This window comes from Vulpes lagopus, chromosome 22 (assembly GCF_018345385.1).
Source record: "Vulpes lagopus strain Blue_001 chromosome 22, ASM1834538v1, whole genome shotgun sequence".
Taxonomy (NCBI): domain Eukaryota; kingdom Metazoa; phylum Chordata; class Mammalia; order Carnivora; family Canidae; genus Vulpes; species Vulpes lagopus.
Window position 1 is genome coordinate 10,404,714 of NC_054845.1, and position 25,256 is coordinate 10,429,969.

Here is a 25,256-nt window from a genome sequence, read left to right on the forward strand (position 1 = left end):
TGTCAAAAGACGTAGGCCTTCATCCCCAGGCTGACAAGTTTAAAATAGGTGAAGAGTTAGTAAAACAATTTTTATTCTGTGGACTGCAAGGATATTATGTTTAAGGTAGTCCATGAATTTTCATTTTAAAGGGGACCTTATGGTATCCTTGGTGCTATGTGTTTCTTTACCAAAATACCCTCCCTTCTATGTCTCATTCCAGATATGTCTCAGTTGCCTATAAGGGAGGGATCCGTGAAGATATTGCCAATGTCGGACTCTCTAGGAGAACAGGACTATGAATCAGAGGTGTGTAGAAATTCAGACTCCTTTTTCTCTTTGGATTGCAGATTCTAGTTCTTGTATTCCTTAGCTTTCAAGTTTCCAGATAAACTAGTAAGAGGCAGATGCTTCCTGGAAATTTTGAGAACTATAGAAAATTTTCACAAACAGACAAATTTAAAATGTGATTTTCTTAAGTTTTAAAAGTAACAAGCATTAAAATTTTATTTTAAATCCAAAGACAAAGGCATTAGAATAGTTGGAGGGCTGAGGAATCGAGAAGCCTCCTGGCAACCCTTTCAGCATCTGGCCTGCTGAAGCGGGAGAAGGCTTTGGGAGAAAAGCGTAGTGGGACTGGGAAAAGCAAAGCCTTTTCTTTTAGGGTGACATTTCAAAACTGTTTCTCTGTGCTGATTTAGGGGTAAGCAACAAATACTCATGATCTAGCCATCTCTATGTTCTCATCTCAATGAGCTGGGGAAAGAATCGCCTTTCTAGACATAATCATTTGGGTTTATTAACCGTCAAAGATTCACCAACCACATTGTGATTCATTAGCCCTTTTTACTTCCTCTCTGTGGCAGGAAGCAGAGGAAAACCTGAATGCTACCAGTCCAGGGGGAGACTTGAAATTAAACTGAGAGAGACCAGTTATGAGTGGGCTCCTGAGCAAATCACCAGACCTACCTAGCCCTGAAAAATCGAGGATTGACCAAAGTCACATCGCACTTTGCAAATAGTAAAGCACTCTACTGAGTGTTCATGTCCCCACTGAACAGCTAACCATCCTGAGTGCCAGAAAGATTAGGTAATTGCACAAAGTCTTAAGATTATTAAGTAGTTGAACCAGGAATTTGAGCCTTTAGTGTGGAGCCCTTTTCTCTACCTTGAGGAGTTGCATGGGTTTCCCAGTAAATGCTGAGTATCTCAGCATTGAAACAACCCTGGGAAAGCCAGGACACAGGATACTGTAACCTGCAGTTAGGCAAGACCTGCCTGGCTAGTACAATCTCTCTCTTTCAGTCCCTGTGGTCCTGAGAGCCAAATGAAGTCATTGGCTTTCAAAATCCTCAGACCGTACGATGTCATGTGTGAAGGGCAGGCCCTGGGCTGTTAGCCTAGAAACATAGATGAGTTGACTAGATGGCCCGTGGAAGCATGAGGTGACAATAGGCAGCCCAGAGACAGCATTAAGACATTCATCCATTCAGCATTTTCCTGATTGAATGCTCACAAATTAATACATTCTAGTTCCTGGCACAGCTGTTAGTTGTCTTGAGCAGAAACAAGAACAAATGGTGAAGATATGTTATGATGACAACAGTGTTAATGTATGTGCAAAGTGCTCAAGAGGCCCAAGTACTGGGACACTGATTTTACACACAACTGTGGGGCAGAAATGTGGGGATTCCATGTCAAAGGAACAGGTGGAAACTAAGTCACCAGAGAAATAATGTCAAGTTGGGGTAGGGCCATGGAAAGTACACTTGTGTCCCTGTTTGGCTAAGAGGACAGCCTCACTTCTTACTAGGGAGTTATTTGTTCACATCCCAAGTGTTTGACTCACAGAGTCAGCTCTTGGGTTGGATTTTTGTTTTCCAGACATCAGACAAAGTTTACCGAATGAAAAGCAAACCTCGAGGATATTGTTTGATCTTCAACAATTATGATTTTAGTGTAGCACGGAGGGAAGTGCCCAAACTTCAGAGCATTAAGGATAGGAATGGAACAGACTTGGATGCAGGTACAGTAGAACCCTGAAAAGAAGTGAAATATTTATAATATATAAGTTTTTTTAATCAAAAGGTGAGAACAAAAATTGTACCAACAGGGCCTCATGTTTCAGAAAAAAATGAATGTAATCGTATTTCCTTGTGGAAATGATGAACATTTTTATATATTTTCTTCTTTTGTTTTATTAACTACTTTTTAAACCAAAGTAATGTATATAAGACAAAATATCAAGTCTTATCAAAAGGCTTATAATAAAAAGCAGCAACAATAAGCTTTGCTTTTAATTCAACTTAATGAATAGTGCTTCTGTAGAATGTATTAAGTATTAGGAGAAAACATTGCCTTGGGACCAAGACCACATATAGAAGTTGCATTTACAAAGTTGGATAGATGAAATTGCGAATCTTTAATAGAAATAGCATTTCCAAATATTAAACTAGCTAGATATTCTTTTGCTCAGCCTATTTAGGAGGAACAACTTATAAGAGAACTTTTAAGAACTTACAAGTTAAATGAAAACTTATGAGAACATAAATTAAATGAGAAAAGAATTTGCAACAGGTGAACATGGAAATGGCTACTACTAAAAGTAATAAATAGAAATAATCCAACCCAACAAATGGATTTTTGAAAATGGTGTTTATGAGTCATAACATTAAGAAATGATTTATTTTTTTAACTGAATAAAATTTAGAATATTAGTGTAGGTTGATTTTAATCACCAAGACTCTGCTAATGGTCTCTGTTAACAGTTTATTCAAGCAAATTTATTCTAAGATTTCCAAAGCCACAGAGCTTAAGTCCATTTACTATATCAGTCCTTATTATACACCTTGGCATTGAAGAAAAGATTTCAGACCTTTGATTTCCATTCATTTACTATTAAAACAATTTTTTTGAGAGAGACAGAGAGAAAGAGAGAGAGGCATGCAAGCTGTGTGTGTGTGTGTGTGTGTGTGTGTGAGGGGTCAAAGGGAGACGGACAGAGAGAATCTTGAGCAGACTCCACATCCAGTGTGGAAACCAATGCAGGGCTTCATGTCATGACTCTGGGATCATGACCTGAACTGAAATCAAGAGTTGGACACTTAACCGACTGAGCCACCCAAGCTTTTCACTATTAAAAACATTCTTATTAAAATAATATTTGATTGTATTTGGCCTTTTGGTCAAAGGGTAGGTACAGAGTTGCAGAAAAATCTAGACATCTAATGTGCAACATTATTATAGTTAATAATACTGTATTGAATACTAGAAATATGCTAAGTGTTCTCATCAACATACACACACACACACACACACACAAAGGGTAATTAAGTATGTGAGGAGATGTTATTAGCTTGACTGTGGTAATCACTTCACTGTGTATATACAATTTTTAGGTAAAGAAATGAGTCAGGCACCTTGAAAATGTTGAAAGGTTTTGACTAGATCTTAGAGAACTTGGGCAAAAATAAGCTTATGCATATAGAAAACAAACCAATGAAAAAATACAGCAATTACTAATTCCAGGAAAGACAAAAAATTTAATAAGGAAGGAAACATAATTAAAGAATATTGTGTTTACATAGTACTATTGATTCAACTAAAATTTGTGAACAATATAAGAGCATCAAATGCTCATCCTCCATAATAGAAACTCAATACAAGTCTAAAATTTCACATGATGAGATGAGCACTGGGCATTATATTATATTTTGGCAAATTGAATTTAAATAAAATTAAATCTGAAACACATGGGTGGCTCAGTGGTTGAGCGTCTATCTTTGGCTGAAGTCATGATCCTGGAATCCTGAGATGAAGTCCCATATCAGGGTCCCCACCGGGAGCCTGCTTCTCCCTCTGCCTATGTCTCTGCCTCTGTGTGTGTGTGTCTCATGATTAAATAAAATCTTTTAAAAAATTAAATTAAATTCTCTATGGAAAAAAAAGTCTAAAATGTATAAATAAATACCGGATTTTTCAAACGTTCATATCTTGTTTTTTTTTTTATTTAAAGATTTATTTATTTGAGAGAGAGAGCACGAGGAAGGGGAAGAGCAGAGGGAGAAGGACAAGCAGACTCCATGCTAAGCAGGGAGCCTGATCTCAGGACCCTGAGATCATGACCTGAGCTGAAATCAAGTCAGATTCTCAACCAAGTGAGCCACCCAGGTGCCCCACATATCTTGTATTTTGATAAACAATTTTGAGAGAGTTCAAGATAAAATAAGTATTAATCTTCTATTATTTTTTTTTGTTTTTTGTTCTGATTATGTAAGTAATACAATCATTATTTAGATTGGTTTGGTAGTAAGCCTAAATAATAGCTTACCCATCTTATATAGACTAGTCAAAAAAAGACAGAAAGCCAACAATAGCACTCTCTCTCCTTTATCATTTGCCTCAGGACTGGAAATGTTTTCAACTGGGGACAGTAAGTATCAGAAAACTATGGAATTCAGCCAGGAATATAAAGGGTCTTATTCTTCAGTTCTGGTTCAAATTCTTAATCTGATCATTGCTCTCTCTAGCCCCGGACTATGGTTTGGGATTTACTTTGGTGTGATATGACTTTTCTTATTTCATTTTTCAGATGCGTTGAGTAAGACCTTTAGTGAGCTTCATTTTGAGATAGTGCATTTCAAAGATGCTACAGCAAAGAAAATCTGTGAAGTTCTGCAATCCTACCAAAGCATGGACCACAGTAGCAAGGATTGCTTCATCTGCTGCATCCTCTCCCATGGAGACAAGGGCATTATCTATGGCTCTGATGGGCAGGAAGCCCCTATCTATGAGCTGACCTCTTACTTCACTGGTTCAAAGTGCCCTTCCCTTGCAGGCAAGCCCAAAATCTTTTTTATTCAGGCTTGTCAAGGGGATAAATACCAGAAAGGAATAGCTGTTGAGACTGACTCTGAACAGAAGGAAGCCTATTTAGAAATGGACTCATCATATCAGAAGAGATATATCCCAGAGGATGCTGACTTTCTGCTGGGGATGGCCACTGTGAACAACTGTGTTTCCTACCGAAATCCCATGGAGGGGACATGGTATATACAATCACTTTGCCAGAGCCTAAGAGAAAGATGTCCTAGGTAATTTTTGGCTACTCTGCCCTTTACTCATTTCAAATTTCTAGTTATGGATTACATAGTTGTGCTTCCCAGGTCAGTTGCAAAGTGGGAGAGGGGGTAAGTGCTCACATCTTTAGTTCATAGATGGAAAAAAAACTGAGATACTTACTGCAGAGTTTCTTTTATTTAGTGCCTGAAAGGACAGTCAGAGTGTCACAAAGCAGGGAATGATGTAAAATCAGTGCAGCTCTGTTCTTAGGCAGAAACATAACTGAGCCAATGCAGCTAGTTTTGGAAGTCTTCCAAGAAGGTAATAATACATTTCAATGTTTAACATCCTCCAACTCTGTTAAAGTTCTATAATAGCTAACCGACCCTCTTGGTGTGTTGTGAGAGAAAAGTACCAAAGAATACTAATTCTTTATATTCCCACTAATTTGGTCTGATGTGAAACCACAACATGTGGGAAAACATCCTTCCTTCATTTATTATACTGTATGTTTCCTTTAGCTAAAGGATGGTTTTGTAGTCAAGTTCACCCAAGTGCACACCTGACAGATGAATAGCAAGAAGTCTTCTAGCTCTATATCTCATCATGCTTTAAGTGTATGAAGAGTAAGAATTTCCCATGGCAGATAAAGGAATGAGTCATAACATCAACATCATGTCTTTCTCTTGTAAGTTAAACCACCAATCCTACAGAGGTGGATGAACAGGTTGCCCAGCTCACATGATAAAATAGGCTGGGGAGAAAGGCGGGAGTAGCTGCAGGAGACATTGGATTTTTCCTTGCCCAAAGAGATCATAGATGATCACAGAAACAGAGGATATTTGGGGACATTAAGGCAATTATGGGGGCAAATGACATAGTAGGAGGAAGAGTAAGGTACAAACAAGTCAGGGGGGAAAGAACCCAAATGTGATCCTGACCCTGAGGTTTCTGATGTTCGATAGAGATGTTGAGTAAACCAAAGATAAGTTTTTAAGCTCTAAAGCTACTCCTTTACTGAAAAGCTTTGACACGTCTTAGTTTAGCAACTTATGATTTCAAATGCCTGATGTTTTGAGGGAAGGAACAGTCACTAAGTACAGTGAATGAAAGGGTTTGCCAGTATTGTTCCCCAACAGATGGTCACGGTATTGTTGTTTTTTCAGGGGTGAAGATATTCTCACCATCCTTACCGAGGTGAACTTTGAAGTGAGCAATAAAGATGACAGGAAAAACATGGGAAAACAAATGCCACAACCAACTTTCACACTGAGAAAAAAACTCTTCTTCCCTCCTAATTGATGTTATTGTTCAGTTGCATAACACTATGCATAATTTATTTGTTTGTAAAATGCTGCTTTTTTTTCTTCTTTTTTTTTGGATGGCAGTAAGGAGAGAGGATGAGAATCTGGACAACCTAATTCCTAGGCAAATTTAAGCCTAAATCTCTGGCTTTGCAGTAATAGCTAGAGATTTATAACCATAGGTATGATTTTAATTTTGATTCAATGAAGACGTTTTTTAAAAAACTCAAGAGTAGGCAAAAAAAGGGTTAAAGGTGTCATTCCAAAGCTTTAACCTGGAACACAGAATTAATGGCAGTGCAGAGATTTTATAAGGCATAAGAAGAGGGAGAATGGAGAAAGCAATTTCCCACTTGAGGCCTCAGAATAAGTGAATGCTGTTCAAGTACTGGGAGACAAAGTCAAGAAAACCATAATCTTCCCCCTTTCTGTGAAAGGGCTGATTCTTCATTCCCGGTTCCTATGAGAATTTGTCAGATTTACACTTGCACTAATTGGATGTAATTCTATGGAGCAGAATGTGAGGTACAATTGTTAAAGGGTATTTTTGCGACTTTTTTTTTTTAAGTAAACTCTATCCCTCTCATTCCCCCAACCCCCAATCCCATGACATGGGGCTAGAACTCACAACCCCAAGGTCAAGAGTCACACACTCTACCAAGTGAGCCAGCCAGGCATTCCTAAAAGGTATTGTTAAAAAGGAGACAGCAAGGGTACCTGGGTGGCTCAGTGATTGAGCCTCTGCCTTTGGCTCAGGTTGTGATCTCGGGGTCCTGGAATCAAGTCCCACATCGGGATCCCTGAAGGAAGCCTGTTTCTCTCTTTGCCTATGTCTCTGCTTCTCTCTGTGTGTCTCTTATGAATAAAGAAATAAAATTTTAAAATAAAACAGAGAGAGACAGCAGGCCCCAAATGGAGTCACTTGTGCTAAATAAACCCCACGTCAGCAAACCAAGACTTAAATCCTAACTGAAATGAAGTTTCAGTTCCCCAGGAAGTAATCTTTAAGCAGTCAGCATGGAATTACCTACCTGGTCAGCACTGGTGAAATAATCCACTGGACAAACTCCTTCCATTCCCCTTAGGAAAGTGACTTACTGCAATTTGATCCTATTTGGTCTTTAAATTTACTCAGTTGAATTTCTATGTTTTGACAGTATGCTGGGGGATGCCAGTGACCCCCTCTCAAAGGACACTAAAGGAGATTTTTGTTATCTGACCTAGCTAAAAAAATCCTCATGTGTAATGCTCCCACATCCAACCTGATCTCTTCTGACTTGTGTGACCTGCCATCCCAGAAACACATGAGCCTCCTCTCCTGAGCTATGAGGAAACCCTGATTCAGTGGCAAAAGGCACCATAACTCTGTTTAGATTTAGATTTCACAAAATCTAGGAATTATTTTCCTTGTTCTTATTATTTATAAGTACCATTAAATCCACTTTTGAGGGGCACGAGGGTGGTTCGGTTTAGCATCTGCCTCTGGGCTCAGGTCATGATCCCGGGGTCCTGGGATCAAGTCCCACATAGGGCTCCCCACAGGGAGCCTGCTTCTCCCTTTGCCTATGTCTCTGCCTCTCTCTGTGTGTCTCAAATAAAATCTTAAAGAAAAATCCACTTCTGAAAGGACTGATGTTAAGAGCACATTAACTTTATGTTTTTGTACTTCCAGTCCCTCTCTTTCCAAGCCACCCTTTACACTAATTTAAAGGTTTTTTAAAATATAAATTTGTTTTGTTTTGTTAGAGAGGCTGTTTCTAACATATATACATGTTAGAATATATATCATGCTTCTGTATCACTTGATACTGACTTGCTTTTTTGCTGATGGTATTATGTTACATTAATGTATTTGCATTAGCTCTTTCTTTATGCCTTCATTTTATACAAAGTTGCCTTTTTTAAAGAAATTTTTAATAATTTTTTCAATAATATTTTTAACAATAAAATAGAATTTTAACTTACTGGTGGTTGGAGATTGTTTTGTTTGTTTGTTTTGGCTTTGTTTTTTGCCATTGGCATCTCACAGGTGGAAATCATTTGGATCACAGATAGGTTTCATTTTAGCCTCCCAATGTTGGCTCACACAGTTGTATTTTTTTAAAAAACTGTTGCCCATATTTAAAAATTGGGACATGTCACATAAAAACCGCAATACTTTGTTTTGAAAAATCAGAACATCCAATCAGAATATCTGATCCTATGCTCTTGTGTGCAACAATGGAATGGGTTCACCCAGTCCCCCATACCACCCTGTTCAATCCCCTATACTAAGGCTGCTGCCAATGGCCATTTATCACTGTGCATGTTTATGCGATTGTTTTTCCTTATGTCCAGACCACTTCACTAATTTGTGTTGCTTGCCCTGTGGGCATTTGAATTCTGGTGATTATTTAGAGAAGGTGGCAAGAATTATCAGACACTTTCCCCAAATCATAGCATAAGGAATATGTCTGAGAAGTAGAGCAGTGGGGACACATGTAAAAGAAAAGGTTTTTGGAATTGAATTAATAAATTATTATCTCAATGTCCCAGGAGCACAAAAGTTAAACTTCAAAATATAGTCAACATTTAACAGGGAGAAGCTCCTTAGGTCAGTGTTTTCATAATGAAATACACAAACGTGGAAGAGAAAATAGTACAATGGCACAGACAAAACTCAGATCCAGATATAGAGAACATCGCCTTTCAATGAAGTCTTGAAACTCTGTATAATTGAGATGAGAATTCAAACATTCTCAACCACTTAGAAGAAAGCAAATTGTGAAAAGACAAAAGTAGAACCAAGGCAACCCAGGAACTAAACCCATAATACACATTTATCAAGAAAACCTCACAAGAATTCTCTAAGCCTACAGAGATGGTGTTCCTACCATCTTTTGCCCTGGCTAACAATTTTTCTGCTCATAATTCTTATTTTTCATTGCTATAATCTTCTAAAGTATTAGAATAATCCTCATAACTAAAGGTTGACCTCCCAGATCGTTCTTCATAAATTTCTTCATTTTTGGCAATTATTTTCTGCCTATAAAAAAAAAGAGAAGGTGTATCACTATAGACTCAAAGGGTAGAAGGGGATGTAAGATATCTGGGGAGGAAATATGATTTTCATTCCTTCACTGGGGGCAGTTGGACACATTACTTGCAGTGGTTTTGAATTTAGTGAGATATGATATTTATTTATCAAAATCCCAGATGAGGAATATTTTGTTTAGGGGAAACAAAGTATGCCATCCCAAAATATATCACCTTGCAGATTGATTAGTTTGAATTAAAGTTATTTTAGCAATAGCCAGTACAAGAAAGATACTCCGACCCTCCTTTGTCCCCCTGAAAGCCGGAAATAAAAGTATCGTCCCTATAGCAGGAGGTAAAGAGACATCCTTATCACCAGAAATAGGGAACTTAGGACTGAGAAGGCTGTATAAACAAACCTTGTCACTTCCTCATTAATTTACTACCTCAAGCCCAAACTTCCTTGTCTTGTCAATTCTTTACAGATTTATTGACTCTTGTCCAAAGGGTATGAAATATGAAAGCAGCCTGCTTTGGTCACTTCTTTGAGTTTCATATTTTTATGAGCTCCTGTACATACAAAATTAAATTTGTTTTTCTCCTGTTAATCTGTCTCATGTCAGTTTAACTATTAGATTAGTCAAAAAACTTACAAGGGAAGAAAGGAAAACTTTACTCTCTTATACTACCAAATTAATGCAATGAATAGCTTCCCTTTATTAAAATATTGACCAAAATTTATCTCAATGATTTAAAATTCACCTTCAGTATAATTTCTGACCTAAAGTTGATTTCCACAGGAACTAAATGCAGCTGTATCTAAGAGTAAACTACAGACATCTAAACCCCTAAACTCTCAGGGTACATGGTAAAAACTCAGAGCTCACATGGGTTGTCACAACAGTTTCCAATCATTCATTCATTAAACAAGTATTTATTAAATATGTACTACAGATTCCAACAATATGACATTCTGGAAAAGGCAAGACTACAGTAATGGTGAAAAGATCAGTAATTTACAGGAGATGGGAAGGGAAACAAAGAATGAGTAGGCTGGAGGGCAGAGGACTTTAGGGATTTAAAATGCATTGACAGAACTGAATAAACCCAGAGACCCTTAGATAAATTTCACGTGCTGTTTTGCACTAAAGTTAAGAGTAGGTAAGGGAGAGGAGTTGAGACACATTCCCAGCTCCACTTCAGAGGAACTGTCTGACCTTAGCATGTGACTTCTGTGGCCAGGCTCTGAGTGAATATTTCCCTCCTGGAAGTAGCTGTGCCTTGACTTTATTAGGGAATACCTGGGTTCATCTTCATCTATTTTTCACCCAAACTCCCTCCCACTTTCTAAAGATAACTCAGCCATGTCTTTTTCAACAGTGTCATTCATACCTTAGATGAATGTTTTCTTCTGTCAGAAGCTGTATGGTATATTTAAACTTTTCTTCAGCTTCAGAAATCTTGATCTGGAGCATTTTCTCCAGATTTCCCACTGTAGCTTTCTGAAAGACATATACATTTTAATAGCTATCCTTCCCGAATCAGAGTCATCTGGAGCAGAGCTATATGGTAGAGCTGTACAGAAACCTGGATTCCTCTGCACAACCCCCATCCCCACTCCAGCTGGGACTTGCCTCTCTCTGGAGTTCCATCTGGGTTTGGTAGAGGGTCGTGTTAAGTGTTTCTAGGATAACAGCTTGTGTATTCAATTCTTCCTCCATGACCTGTGTAAGAAGAAACTGTTTCAGGACAACATGACAATGTCTACATGGCACCTGGACTAGAAGGTGAAGCATCAACTTTAGCTCCTCCTTCTCTTACACTGTTCAGTCACTTCACCCTGTTAAGTCTATCTCCTCTGTGTCTTGCCCATCAATACTCCTCTCTTCAAACTCACTATTACTGTCTCAAAGCCAGCCCTCATTAGAGCTCTCATGGGTTGTCATGACAGCTATCAATCATTCATTCATTAAACCAAATATTTATTAACGGAAAGGCAAAACTATAGAGACAGTAAAAAGATGAGTGATTGCCAGGGTATGCAAGGGATAAATAGGTGGAGGACAGAGGACTTTTAAGTGAGGAAACTACTCTGATGATATGGTATTTGGCATGATGGATTTGATGCACTTGACAAAACCCATAGAATTGAATACACAGAGAGTGAACACTAATGTAATCTATGGACTTTAGTTAAAAGGAATGTATTAATAATGGTTCATCAACTGTAACAAAAGTACCACACTAATGCAAGATGTTAATAATAGAGAAAATTGGGGACACCTGGGTGGCTCAGTCAGTTAAGTGTCTGCCTACAGCTCAGTTCATGATCTCAGGGTCCTGGGATCAAGTCCTGCATTGGGCTCTCTGCTCCGTGGGGAGTCTGCTTCTCCCTCTCCCTCTGCCTCTAGCTCTGCTTACTTGTGCTGCTCTCTCTCTCTCTCTCTTTCTGTCGAGTAAGTAAATAAATAATTCTTTAAAAAATAACAGAGAAAATTGTATGTTTGTGTTGGGAGAGAATATAGGGAATCTCTGCACTTTCTGCTTAATTTTTCAGTAAATCAAACATCGCTCTAAAAACCAGTGTTTTAATTAGGGAAAAAAAAAAACCTTACCGCTGTAGGCACCAGGAATGTTATGATGAACAAGAAAAATAAAATTCCTACTATTAAGGATATACATTCCAGTGAGGAGATATAAAAATTAAATAGAAGTTAGTAAAATAATTACAATAAAAATTTTAAAATAAACCAAGGATAAGATAGAAGATCAGTTTAAGTGCAGGGAAGGGATAAATGTGGGCTCTACATTAGATAGATGCTGGATAGACTATAAAAATGAACCAGATGAGTCTCTGCTTTCAGGTGTCAGCTCCATTTAACTCTTACATGTCCTCAGAGCTCTTCCCATGGAATAAGCATCCTCCTAAGATTTATAGACTAGAGAGGTACCATCACCTACTGCAATCACACTGTGCAAAGTGCCAGGTGATTTAGCATTCTTTTATTCATTTATTCATTCAAAAAATCAATTGGTATTTACTGAATGTCTGTGATGTGCCAGGCACTATTCTAGAAACTGCAGATTAGTGGTAGAGAAGACGGACAAAAATCTCTGCCTTTATTACGTTTATCAAGTTAGACAGTTATAAATCTGTATAGAAAAATAAAACAGGGAAAGGAAGTGTTAGAGTGGGTTGTTAAGCCTTTTAAATAGAGTGGCCCCCCAAGAAGTGGCATCTAAGCAAAGACCAGAAAGAGGTAAGGAAGTTGGTCATGTGGCTATATGGGAAAAAGCTTCCCAGGAAAAAAGAATGTCAAGTGCAAAGACCTCAAAGTAGAGGATCCTGGCATGTTAAAGAAACAGCAAGGAGTTCAGTGCCACTGGAGTGGCATGATGGAGGGTAAGAAATAGAAGGAGATGAAGTTAGGGGAAAGAACAACCAGCATGAAGCAGGTATAACAATCACTAGGGTCAACACAGGACTGGGAATAGTTATATTCCCACCAGCCAGCGTACATAGAGTTTTGGGTAGACTACTCAGAAAGGTATTATCTCTCTAAGGGGAAAAATTAATTTTGCTTTAATTTTGCCTAATGAAGTCTAAAGGTAAGGCTTGAAAATATCAAACTGTTTCTAAGTAACTTAATTGCATCCCAGAACAAAGTACCAACATATTTAAAGGAATACAAAAATATTCAGCACCCAATAAGGTAAACATATTCACATGTGAATATGTTTTTCATGTGAAAAATATTCACAATGGCAGATATCTAATAAAAAATTACCAGGCATGCAAATAAGTGAGAAAATATGACCACAAATGAGCAAAATCAATTAATAGAAATGGATCCAAAAATGAATGATAGAATAAGTAGACAAGCTCAATAAAGCAGTTATTATAATACACTGAGTCTTCTTGTTCCAAAGCCTATCCCTCTACCAAGCAAGACATTGAGGTCTACCCAACAATGATGAAGTCTTGCCTAAGCTCTAAGATATCATTCCATGATTTTATAATCTCTAGTCTTTTCCCAAACATGTCCGTTCTGGATTCAAGTTAAATTCTCTGCGAAAGAAGAACCACAAGGCAGCTCATGGGTTTGAACAGTTTCCCTTCAGGTGTCTCTCACATGGAAGTGCCATAATTTGTCCCGGAAGAACAGAATTCTTTGAAGAAACTGTTGGGGGTGAGGCACACTTAGAATTTTAAGGAGAGGCTTGAAGTTAGAATTCCCAGGGGGCAGTACTGTAAAATTTTAGAGCTTAAAGGAAGAATTTGATATTTCAGAAACGAAGACTCTTTTGTGGTTTAAGCCTTACTAGAAATGGAAGGCATTTGACACTTAAGATCACACAGCATACTGCTTATATATTTCTTCAAGTTGCTCTAGAAAGACATTAAGAGTTTTGTTTTACAGATGACTTTATATTATAGTTCTAAGGTTATTTTTGACCTGTTGAATCCAGCAAATTCAGCTTTAGGTCTCCCCTCCCCCCACTTTTTTTGTTTTGTTTTGTTTTGGAAAATTATCATAGATTACATTTTATTAAGAGCATATAATTTTACTGATGCATTTGTAAAATGTTAATTCCACAGGAAAAATGAAAAAGCTTACCTGTTTGGTCTTTTTCAGCTCCTCTAATTCTATGGTGTCTTTTTCATGTTGTTTCAATAGCTCCTAAAAAATAATTTTATTTGGAAAGGGTCAGGACTGGGGTTTCTGGCACTTCTTTCAGAGAATTAAGAAAGCCAGAATAGTATTCTGGTATAATGAAGCAAACATTATAAACTAATGACATGACATCTTAAAGTTAAATCTTGAAAATTACTTATGTACAACCTTGGTAAGGTTACTATTGTTGAATATTGTTAATATTTTTAATATTACTGAACATTCTGTTCTCCACAGATTGATCTTTATGTTCACTACAATCTCAGTCAGAATACTTTCTTGACAAACTAATTCTGAAATTTATATAGAAATGTAAGTGATATAGAAGAGCCAAAATAACCTTGAAAAACAAGAGCAAAACTAGATTATTACTCCCTGATCTCAAATTATAGTAACTGAGACAATGGTTGCCTTGGCCTCAGTATGAACATATAGTTCAGTGGAACAGAATGGAACAACTAGATATTTAAACAGAAAAAAAATGACCTATGTATGACCTTTACCTCATTCCATACATAAAAATTATTCAAAATGGATAACAGAATAATAAAAACTAAAATTACAAAGCTTTTTAAAAAATATTTTATTTATTTATTCATGAGAGACACACACAGAGAGAGAGAGAGAGAGAGAGAGAGAGAGAGAGGCAGAGGGAGAAGCAGGTTCCACACAGGGAGCCTGATGTGGGACTCGATCCAGGGACTCCAGGATCACGCCCTGGGCCAAAGGCAGGCACTAAACTGCCAAGCCACCCAGGGATCCCAAAGCTTTTTAAAACATAGAATATCTTTGTATCCTATCTTTGGACTAGGCAAAAATTTCATAGAAAGGAGAGCTTATTCATTGTAATATGCATGGAAAAAAATCTTTATTAGTAGAAAAACTTGTAGGCATGTGAAGTTTCACACTGTAGAATAGAGAATGAATGGAAGTCTTCAGTGATTTTTAACTCTTTAGTCAACATGCAATTTTCTCACTGTATATATGCCATTGCTAAAATCAGATGAAAGGTTAGAGTTTGCATCAGAAATTCCCAACTAGGAAAAACACATCAAGGATAAACAACATAAACAACAGTTTAGACATTATAGTTTTGCCTAATGGCTTATTATAAAACTGTAAGAAATGTGGGATTATGACATCTGGGAATTCTAAATGCAGGATTTTGTGACAATAATTTTTTTTTTTTAACTAGTACTTAGAAATGCATATGAAGCAAAGTTGTTGCTAGAAAATCCATTACATTGGTCAGGTCCTATTTTCCATACAGCAATAATTATGATTGGGTTCAACTAGAAATAACTTTGAATATTAACTGTAAACACAGGATGATGTGTCATTACAACATATTGTTAACCCTGTATGTAGAGCTTGATGAATTAAATATTGATACATGGAAAAAAAAAAAAGAAAGGACACAAAAAGCTGTAACTTTTTTATGAAAATGAAAAAATTAATAATTTGGCTTTCAACAAAATAAAAAACTTCTGCACATCAAAAGATAATATGAGCAAAATGAAAAAAGCAAACCATAGGCCAGGAGACAGTGTCTGTAACACATGTATCTGACAAGGAACTTGTACCCACATTATATAAAGTATTCCTACATATCAACGATAAAAAGATCAACAAATGGCAAAAGACTTGAACCAGGATTTTACAAAAGAAGACATATAAGTTGTCTGATAAGCATATGAAAAAATCATCCAACATAGTTAGTCACCAGGGAAATTAAAACTGTAATGAAATATCACTTCACACCCATTGGAAGGGTCAAATTTAAAAGGATGGCAATACTAGTTGTTGACAATGTCCAGCAACTGGAATTCTTGTATATTTAAAATACAGGAGTGAAATGGTATAACTACTATGGAAATTGGCTTTTCTTATAAAGTTGAACCTATAATACCCTTGAAACCAGTAATAGCACTGCTAGGTATATACCCAAAGGAAATGAAAAATTGTGTCTACAGAAATACTTGTTCAAGTGTGTTTACAAAACCTTTATAAAATAGAGAGGACAACAAATGGAAACAACTCAAACCTCCAAAAACAGGAAAATGGTAAACATACTGTGTGATATTCCTACAAAGGAATATTATTGGGCAATAAAAGTAAGAAATCACTGAGATAAACAACAAATGGATAAATTTCACAGATGTTGTATTGAGGAAAAGAAGCTATATATGAAAGAGCATGTATGGCATGATCCACTTATAGAAAGCAAACAGGTATAACCAATCTATGGTGGTGGAGAAACAGTGGTTGTCTTGGGGCAAGTTTTGAAGGAGATAGGGCTTAACTGGAAAGGAATACAAGAGTGATTTGTGGGTTGATAAAATGCTCTAGATCTTTATTTGAATGTTGGTTACATGGATGTGTACATTTGTCAAAACTCATCAAACAGTATACTTAATGATTTATGCATTTTGCTAAGTGTAAACTACATTTTTATGAGAGAGAGAAGGAGCAGCGTTTACAGATTTATAGTCAGTGTTACTGGAGAGAAAATAGGTGACAGGAATGGATGCGTGCAGATGATCAAATCTCTAGATTTGAGGAAATACTTGTTCAAATCTCTAGATTTGAGGAATTACTAGATGAATTTGCTCCTTCTTATTCAGATGTCTGAGCTCTCCAGACCCCAGAAGCCCTAGACACACTGCACAGCATGCCCTGTGTTCTCATTACTGTGTTGCTCAGTTGTAGTGAATGCCAGAAATGGGTTTTGATTGGTGAAATTAGTGGATTTTTAATTAGCATGATAGTTGGAAATGGGCTTTAAAAGTGGAATATTCCAGGTAGATACTATTTGAGAGGCCCAGTCCACTTTGCAGGAAAAGAGTACAGGAATTGAACAAAACGTGTAGCCTACGCACTTGGGAATGGCGTCTAAGACTTGATCCCTAAATGGTCCCATGTCTGCTTAGGAGGAGCTCTGGCTGCCTGATGCTGACCCCAGTGGTTACAGAATCCTGCCTCAGTCATGCCTTTGCAAATACCTCTGATGAATCTTCCTCATTCCTAAAAGCTCAGAGAGCTGGTGGTATAACCGCCTGGGGCCTGCTTGCGAAAGCATGTTCACTTAGTAAATGTCCAACAATCTGAGACCCACTTTCACTATAACCTGGTAACAGTATGAAGATGGTGGGGACCTGATGAACAGTAGTAGCTGCCTCTCCGACCCTCTAACTTTGGGATAGCTCCTCTTATTTACTAAGAACTGTGTTAGTTTAGTTTCCTACACTGCCATTTCTCTTCAGCTCCAGTCAACAATGAGGAGGAACAATCAGAGATGGGGGTTTTAGCAAAATAGGGAATTTCAGTTTCTGTATGTGTCTAGCACTCTATTATTTCCCATTAATTTAAATTTTCATCCCACAGTAACCCTGTGGTAAGACCGTCTGGATAAGGACAGCAAGACTGCCAGTTTACTTGCATGTATTTCCAGGGAAGCTGGGAAAGAAGGAATACTCACATAGAGACAAAAGCTCACCTACTTACAGAGGCACCCCTGGGAACCCAATGTCCCCCCAGGGCTGCACATTCAACCCCTGATGTGCTTTCAGCTAAGTTACCTCTTTCTCTCGATTGAAGTTCTCGAAGACGGCACTGTACGAGTCATTTATTTTCTTCTTTACTTCTATTGACTCTAACTCAAACTTTTTTGTTATATTCTGTTCTGTGGAGGTGAGAAGACATTACCTGTATGAGTAAATGTGGGGAAAGCAGGTGCAGAGAGAAACTCAGAATGTCTGAAGATAATAGAAATTCCAGACTGGGTCAGATACAAGGTGCTTTCAGCCTGGCGTTCGGCATCTGATGTGCACCTGGAGATGCTTGAAAGTCAGGTCAACACAGTGATGGTTTTCAGGGATATCGGCCACATGGGATTCACCCCAGTGTCTCCAATTTTTCTGTGTATGTATAGTTTATCTTAGATCTGTTGCTTATTATTTTGTCCATTCCCGCTGCTGAAGTAACCACTATGCTTTCTTCGATATCCTTACCTTAAAATACAGCTCTTGGCTCCTGTAACTTTTCCAGCAATAACATTTTCTTTACTTAGCCCTGGGGTAGAGGGAGGCTTAAATTGTTTCTGGTGTGAGGGAACTTGCCAACAGAGGCCCAATACCAAACAGGAGGAAGGAGGGGGTGAGGGACTGATACAAATTTCTTCTGCGGCCTCATGGTGCTGGAGATATGGGTAGGGAGGCAATCCCAAGGTTCACAGGATGGGTCTGGGCTGAGCTACACTATGCACAGCTAAAATTTGTTTTTTCAAAACTGACTGTAACATCTTTTTTTTAAAAAAGATTTTGTTTGTTTGTTTATTTGAAAGAAAGAGAGAATATGAGAGTGGGGAAGGTCAGAGGGAGAAGCCGGATCCCCACTTGATCCTGGGACTCTGGGATCATGACCTGAGCCAAACTTAGACACCTAACTGACTAAGCCATCCAGGCGCATCCTGAGTGTAACATCTTAACTTAGATTTTGACAACATGGGATGAGTGTAGTATGGGTAGCTAGAAGTCTGGAAGAAGATAGGCTCATACTACACCAGGATCCTAGGTAATGCCTCAAACAGGTACAACTCCTCATTTTGTCCCTCAGCCTTAATTCCAGGGTCTTCCAGCTACCTTCTGGCAGTCTGAGTCCCCGCTGGGGTAGGAATGGCCTTTCCCAGGGGGTTTCTGTATTTACACAAGTAATTTGTTGAAATCAACCAAACCTATTACAAATTAGATTAAGGTAGGATGTGGTATAGGTTTGTAGAGGCCCCACTCCTACCTCAACCAATCCTCTAGGTCAGGGAGCAGAGTCTCCATAAATTCCTCTCTCTTTTCTCCATTTATGAAGATGCTTGGTGGGGGTACAAGGCTCATCTATAAATCACTTTCTAGGATCTAATCTCTGCACTAAGTGTTGGAAATATTAAAAATACATAGCAATATATAAATGTATCAAATCAACATGTTGTAGCTTTTAAACATATGCAATGCCAACCTCAAAAATTTAGATCTTTTGAGGAGGGGGGTGTGTGGCAATATAGAGGCTCTCAGTGTAATCGATTGTGTTGTCCCTCCTCCAACAACAAGTGAATATTTGAAACTCTAACTCAAGAACATTTTTCTGGAACTTTGGGGTCACTTCTATCCATGTAACTAGTCAACATTCCTACAGATGTCCCAGAGCTTGCTCCAGCCTGTGATGGCCAAACTTGGAATGAATGAGCTTTGGAAGGTACAGGCTTAGACTCTCAGGTTGCCGAACTTTATAAAGACTCCATTCTTGTTGTCACCTTCTTGAAAATTCCATGTACCTTTGATTCAGGAGTTCAGCCATGTGAACATCACCCTTTGTGAATCCAAGGCTGCTTTTCTCAAGACCAAACTTAATGGTGGGTTTGGTTTTTTTCTTTCTTTCTTTCTTTTTCTTTTCTTTTCTTTTCTTTTTTTTTCTTTTTTTTTTTTTTTGGTGCATGTGCCATTAAAAAGACAGAAGTTTCTGTACTCACTTTGCTGTAGCAGGATCTTTTCCCGCTCCAACTTCTCCTCCTCCTCCCATTTTGCCTTCTTCTTTGACCACTTGTCCTCCATTTCATCATGAATGCTATCCTGCAGAGGCACAAAGGTACCATCAAGAAAAGGGTCCAGAAAAAGGCTGCACACTGACTCCAGGCACAGCACAGGGCCCTTTACAGCTTCCTTCACCCAGAATGCTTGTTAGGAGTCCCTCCATGGGTGGCTGCTGGGATTAAATTCTAGCTCAGCCCACCTATGAGCCTGCAGAACCCTCAAAGTCAAAGCAAGCTCTGCATGGCGTTTGTCCTACTGGAACTGGGTTTTCTTTGAAGACAGGTAGGTTCTCCTGTCGAAGTTTCACATGTCCACTCCCTCTGAGTCATGAGTCATTCATCAGTAGCCCATTAAGAAACAAAGGAAATGCCTAGTAGTTAATTTAAACACTTAAGAAAAAAGGTATGTTTTTCAGAGTGTGTCTATTTTTCCTCAGCAAATCTAACTTCCTCTGTGGTTGAGGTTAAATAAGCCTAACCCTATGCTCGTCATGTTGGTTGGCTCAGATTTTCATGGGAATGGGCCCTCAGGAGGAAGAAGGTCTAGGACCTGGATGCTTGCCAGTAAGGTCTCAGGACTCTGACCCCCTCCCCCCTTTTTTTTTTTTTTTCCAGGCTAGTGGTACAATTCATACTGGGGCCAGGCATTACTCATTGGTAACCATTTGTGGACATTAGATAAAGGTTCTCTCTCATCATTTTCAAGACTGGTGGGCAGCTCAGTTTCCATAGAGGTCAAACTCTCTGGAGAGGTCCGACTAAAGCAAACATAAAGTATACCTAGGAAACTGGGGCAGCTTACCCACTCATCAACTTGATGCTTCTCTTAGGCTTTGCTCTAGGATGTTATCCCCGACTGTATCAAGATGCATCTTAAAAAACAAGTTTTAGATAACAACTCAAAAGTGAAACTGTGAATGGTAAATAGAATTGCAGAGGCGGTACACTCATGCTTAACTTGGTTTCCTCCTTTTATATGGTGGTTAACTGTCCATGTTTGTTTGAGACTAAGTAATGTCCTAGGACCTTGCACTTTCAATGCTAAAACCTGGAAAGTCCCCAGCAAACCATGACCTGTTGGTCATGATAGGATGGGAATTTGCTATCCTAGTCTGTCCCTGTCCACTTTTCACCACCACCACCCTGCTCTCTCATCCTCTTAGGAAGAAATCATGACCTGTGTCCCCAGGGCTCCATCAAATTAGCTGATTTAAATGAATGAGTTATATTCTGAGGTAGTCAGAGCACTCCATGCTCTGCTTGTAGGAGTGCAGTGATAGAGTCTTTTTGGATGGCAATTTGGCCAAGTGTATTAAAGGACTTTAAAAGATTTATTCCAGGGGCACCTGGGTGGCTCAGTGGTTCAGCATCTGCCTTTGTCTCAGGTTGTGATCCTGGGGTCCTGGGATTAAGTCCCGCATCGGGCTCCCTGCAGGGAACCTGCTTCTCCCTCTGCCTATGTCTCTGCCTCTTTCTCTGTGTCTCTCATGAATAAATAAATAAAATATTTAAAAAATAAAAAATAAATATTTATTCATTTTGACCCAGCACTCTACTGAAGTCAAAGATGTTACAAAGTACACATACTAATAATGGTCGTTTTGGGGTGTTAACAATTCTTTCTCTTTTTTTGTTGTAGTTTTTGTATGTCCATTTTCTAAAAAAAAAATAGCAGATATTACTTTTGTGATTAAGAACATATTTGTCCATGGGCTTCTTCAGGGTCTGAGAGACTGACTTGTCATGCTTGGAAACCACGACAGTTCACAGTTCACTCTTCTCCCGGAGGCACTTAGTACCACCTAGGTCCCAGGATGCGGAGAATCTCAAGACATTATTTTCTGGGCAAAGAGCTCTAGATTTAGCCTGCTGTCATTAGCCAGGAATGAGCCTTACCTCTCTTACTCTCATAATCCACCAAGGGGCTCTGAATCTCACCTGATACATATGAAACATATTCTTCAGATACTTATATTCCTTTACCATTTCATCTGCACAAAAGGAAAACAACAGGGTCATCATTATTCCTCTGAAATGCAAGTTTTCAAATTCAAGTATGAGCTCTCCTTATACCCTCTCCACCTCAAACTGATCCTCAAGGTGTTAAAACTATCTTGTACCTAGAAATCACTCTGGAAGCGTGTTAGAAACCCAGATGCCAGTCCCACTTCCCACCCTCGACCCTGGCGAAATCTACTGAATTGCCGTGTCAGGGGAGAAGCCCGGTATCTGTGGATAATATGCTTCTCAGGTGATTCTGAGGCATACCAGATGTGAAAAAACTAATCCTGGGGGTAAACCTACATCAGTGGAGGAAAGAGGAGCAAAGCTTTGTAGTATGGATCTGCTTCTCTTTTTTTAAAATAATGTTTCATAGTGCACATTGATTTTGAAAATGATAAATGTTCTCTTTAGGAAATTGGAAAATCAACAAGCTATAAATATCGTCTTTTTAAAATGTAAGGCAAAAGAAAGAGAAGATCATAGGATATCTCCTTCTCCCTGTGGAGATCAGTCTATAACCTCAGAATTCTGAAGGATATACACCTTGCCCATCCCGAGGGGAGCATAAATAATGGGATAAATGACCAACACAACCTTTATTATAAGGCATACAAATCATAGTGTGTCCATTAGAATATAGTGAAACACCATCATTTTACAAGTGAAGTAACTTGCTGAATTATAATAGTATTGTATTTATAGAATTAAGAATTTATTTTAAAAAGGTGCTTTCACATTCTCATCTCTCTGATGAAGGCAGATATTATCATTGTCCTCAATTATTAGATGGGATAAGTGAAATTAAGGGACTTGCTCAGATCCTAACATTTGGTCACAGGCCAGTCTATCTCGTGGGTGTAGGAAGGACATTGGTGACATGGTTTCTCTCTTTACAGTTTCATTCTCAGTCACTACCCCTCCCTGAGCTTTAGGAGGACATCTGGAAAGCCTAGCCACAGCCCATCCATGGCCATGGTCAGCCTTTTGCCCTTTACCAGGGTCATTCTCCCCAGTTCAGACAGTACCTAGTTTTTCTTGAGCAGCCAGCTTCTCTGCCTTCAACACTGCTTTGTAGTTGTTCTCCAACTGACTGAGCTCTGCTTTGTGAGCCTCTTTGAGCTCCCTGTGAGACCCGGGGAAAAGGCCAAGATCATCAATCAACGAACAGAAGTACAGAGCTGAGCTGTTATACTCAGCCAATCCTACCTCCCCTCTCTCTCACAGGAAGCTGTGGGAAGCCTGCACGGCCCTCACCTCCTGACACATTCTCCTAGCATCCACCTAGAAAAAAGGTGAGAAGTTCAGTTTCCACCAACCATTGCTTTGAATGGAACCAGTGGGGGCCATGGCTCCCTGCTAACAGCACAGTCTTTGCTTACAGCTGTGTTGGGAAACTGTGGGCTGCATTAGCATCCAGGATAATTTTAGAGCCCAAGGCTTCAATCTCTCTCTTTCTTTTCTTTTTTTTTTTTAATTAATTAATTTGAGGGGATAGGGGCAGAGAGAGAGAGGGAGAGGAGAATCTCAGGTGGCTCTTCACTGATCACAGAGCCTGGCACAGGGCTCCATCCCACAACCCCAGGAGCTGAGACCAATAGTCAGTCACTTAACCAACTGAGCCACCCAGGTACTCGGAGCCCAAGGTCTCTTTAACCTCCATTAGGAGGTAGAAGCTGGCAGTGTTCAAGACAAGTGTCAAAGTGAAAGCCTATGAGGTGTCAAGCCAAGAGAAGACATGGAGAAACAGTAAATGCATAACAGTAAGTGACCAAGCCAATCCATAAAGCCTACATGCTGTACAATTCCAGCTATTCTGGAAAAAGCACAGCTATGGAGACAGTTAAAAGATCAGTGGTTGCCAGGGGCTAGTGGGGAGGGAGGGATGAATGGGCAATGCACAGAGGATTTTTAGGGCAGGGAAACTATTCTGTGTGATCCAGTAGTGGTGGACATGTCATTATACACCTGTCAGAACCCACAGAGTGTACAAAACCTTGAGAGAACCCTAATGTAAACTATAGACTTTGGGTGATAGTAATGTATCCCTGTAGGCTCATCACTTGTAACAAATGCAGCACAGTGGTGCAGGATGTTAACGATCACTCAGGTTTCAGGGATGTGGGGTCAAGCTATATATGGTAATTCCTTGTACTTCATGTTCTATTCTACTATGAACTTCATGTTCTAAAAAAATAATGAAATCTATTACAAAACAAATATGTTACTTTATTATTTTTTGAAAGCAAGTCTATGATTCAACTATGTGGATTTCTCTCCACCAGGACTTCTGAGGCTGCTCTCGTGCCCAGCACCCCCCACAGACGCTACACCTCCTTTTACTTTCTCTTGGCTTGTCTTTGTGGCTCTAGCTCTCGCCCCTCCCATACCTTCCCATTCTGCCCAGGTCCTGGGAGTAGCCAAAGAGGGTAGAGAGGACAGGACAAAAAAGAGGAAGAGGAGGAGGAAGAGGCAGAGAAAGATGGGGAGGAAGTAGAGAGGCAGGGGACATGGGAGGAGGAGCCTGGGCTGAAAACAACAGTTGTTTACCACAGAAATCTCATGGAGAACAAAAAATGGCTCTCCTCAGCAATCAACAAAAAGGGAGATTATAACTGAAATGAAGTAATTGGATGAGAAAGTGCAAAACCAGGAACAATCTTCGCTGTGCTACATTTTGGTGGCTTCAAATCAAACCATCTTGCCCATTTCCCCCACCTCTGCCCATCCAACTCCATTTGGCACTGTCTGAAATCCCAGTGAACTGAAATCGTGCAAGGAAGTAGCAGGAGTCTTAGGGCCTTCAGCACACGAAAGCTTGTGTCAGAAGCATACCTACCTGTTCTTGTTTTCAAAGTTCTGCTGCATCTCAGCACAGCGGAGAGCCATTTCGTTGGAGAGCTGGAAACAAGGCCAGTATTAACAATATAGGATCAAGGGCCTCACTTCCTCTGCAATCTGCAGTTTCTGAGAAGCCTTCCCCTTCATGGGGTATGTCCTACTCCTACACCTCTCCTTTTGTGTTCTGCAGTCCCAGAGAGTACATTGTACTGAAGGAATGGAACAATCCTTGGCTTGCTCTACATTGTTTGGTATGTAATCAGTTCATAATGTTGCTTCATGGAAACCATCTCTTTCACTAACTGGTTTTCTGGGCAGGTCTGGTCTCTCTGTTGGACAGTAATCTCTGAGCTTGGCCTTTGGATTTCTTCAATACATAATTCAATTGAGTAATCATCTATTCAGCAAAGAGCTTGGCCTGGAAGAGCCAAAGAGGCCTAAGACTCAGACCCTACCTTCAATGAACTTAAAATCCAGTGTTAATAAAACCTCTTTGTCAGAATGGTGTGTTATGGCAGACCAAATGTGCTCATTTCCAGGTGACCTTCCAATTCTAACACATCAGATTCTCTGGTTGGTGTCTCAGGAGGAATGGACATGTCCAGACCAGTCAGCACCTGCTGCCAGCTGAGATAAGGGTTCAGGGCTCATCCTTGTCCCTCTTTGACTACACAGTGGTAGCCAGCCCTACAGCCTTCCACAGGGTCACACAACAATTTGGGGTGTTCACAGGTGGGAGAATTTTAAGGATCACAAATGAGGTCCCTCTATGGAAATAATCTCTAAATGTGTCTTCAGCAG

At 39.2% G+C, this 25,256-nt stretch overlaps 2 protein-coding genes across 13 annotated transcripts in view; one reads left to right on the top strand and one right to left on the bottom strand.

Moving 5' to 3' along the window:
* CASP8 (caspase 8) overlaps window positions 1–7,179 on the top strand; it is a 40,583-nt gene extending 33,404 nt beyond the window's left edge. For all 12 annotated transcript variants that reach the window (XM_041737548.1, XM_041737539.1, XM_041737546.1 and 9 more), the window contains 4 exons: window positions 203–288; window positions 1,864–2,005; window positions 4,571–5,072; window positions 6,207–7,179. In XM_041737548.1, the coding sequence (XP_041593482.1) occupies window positions 203–288; window positions 1,864–2,005; window positions 4,571–5,072; window positions 6,207–6,342 (866 nt within the window). In that variant the 3' untranslated portion in view covers window positions 6,343–7,179. The remainder of the gene's footprint in view (window positions 1–202; window positions 289–1,863; window positions 2,006–4,570; window positions 5,073–6,206) is intronic.
* A 2,078-nt stretch (window positions 7,180–9,257) lies between these two features.
* FLACC1 (flagellum associated containing coiled-coil domains 1) overlaps window positions 9,258–25,256 on the bottom strand; it is a 28,278-nt gene continuing 12,279 nt past the window's right edge. Inside the window, exons 7-15 of the mRNA XM_041737743.1 lie at window positions 24,454–24,515; window positions 22,643–22,740; window positions 21,552–21,604; window positions 19,554–19,653; window positions 17,614–17,717; window positions 13,979–14,041; window positions 10,994–11,083; window positions 10,752–10,861; window positions 9,258–9,369 (exon numbers count right to left, since the gene is read on the bottom strand). Coding sequence (XP_041593677.1) covers window positions 9,258–9,369; window positions 10,752–10,861; window positions 10,994–11,083; window positions 13,979–14,041; window positions 17,614–17,717; window positions 19,554–19,653; window positions 21,552–21,604; window positions 22,643–22,740; window positions 24,454–24,515 — 792 coding nt within the window. The remainder of the gene's footprint in view (window positions 9,370–10,751; window positions 10,862–10,993; window positions 11,084–13,978; window positions 14,042–17,613; window positions 17,718–19,553; window positions 19,654–21,551; window positions 21,605–22,642; window positions 22,741–24,453; window positions 24,516–25,256) is intronic.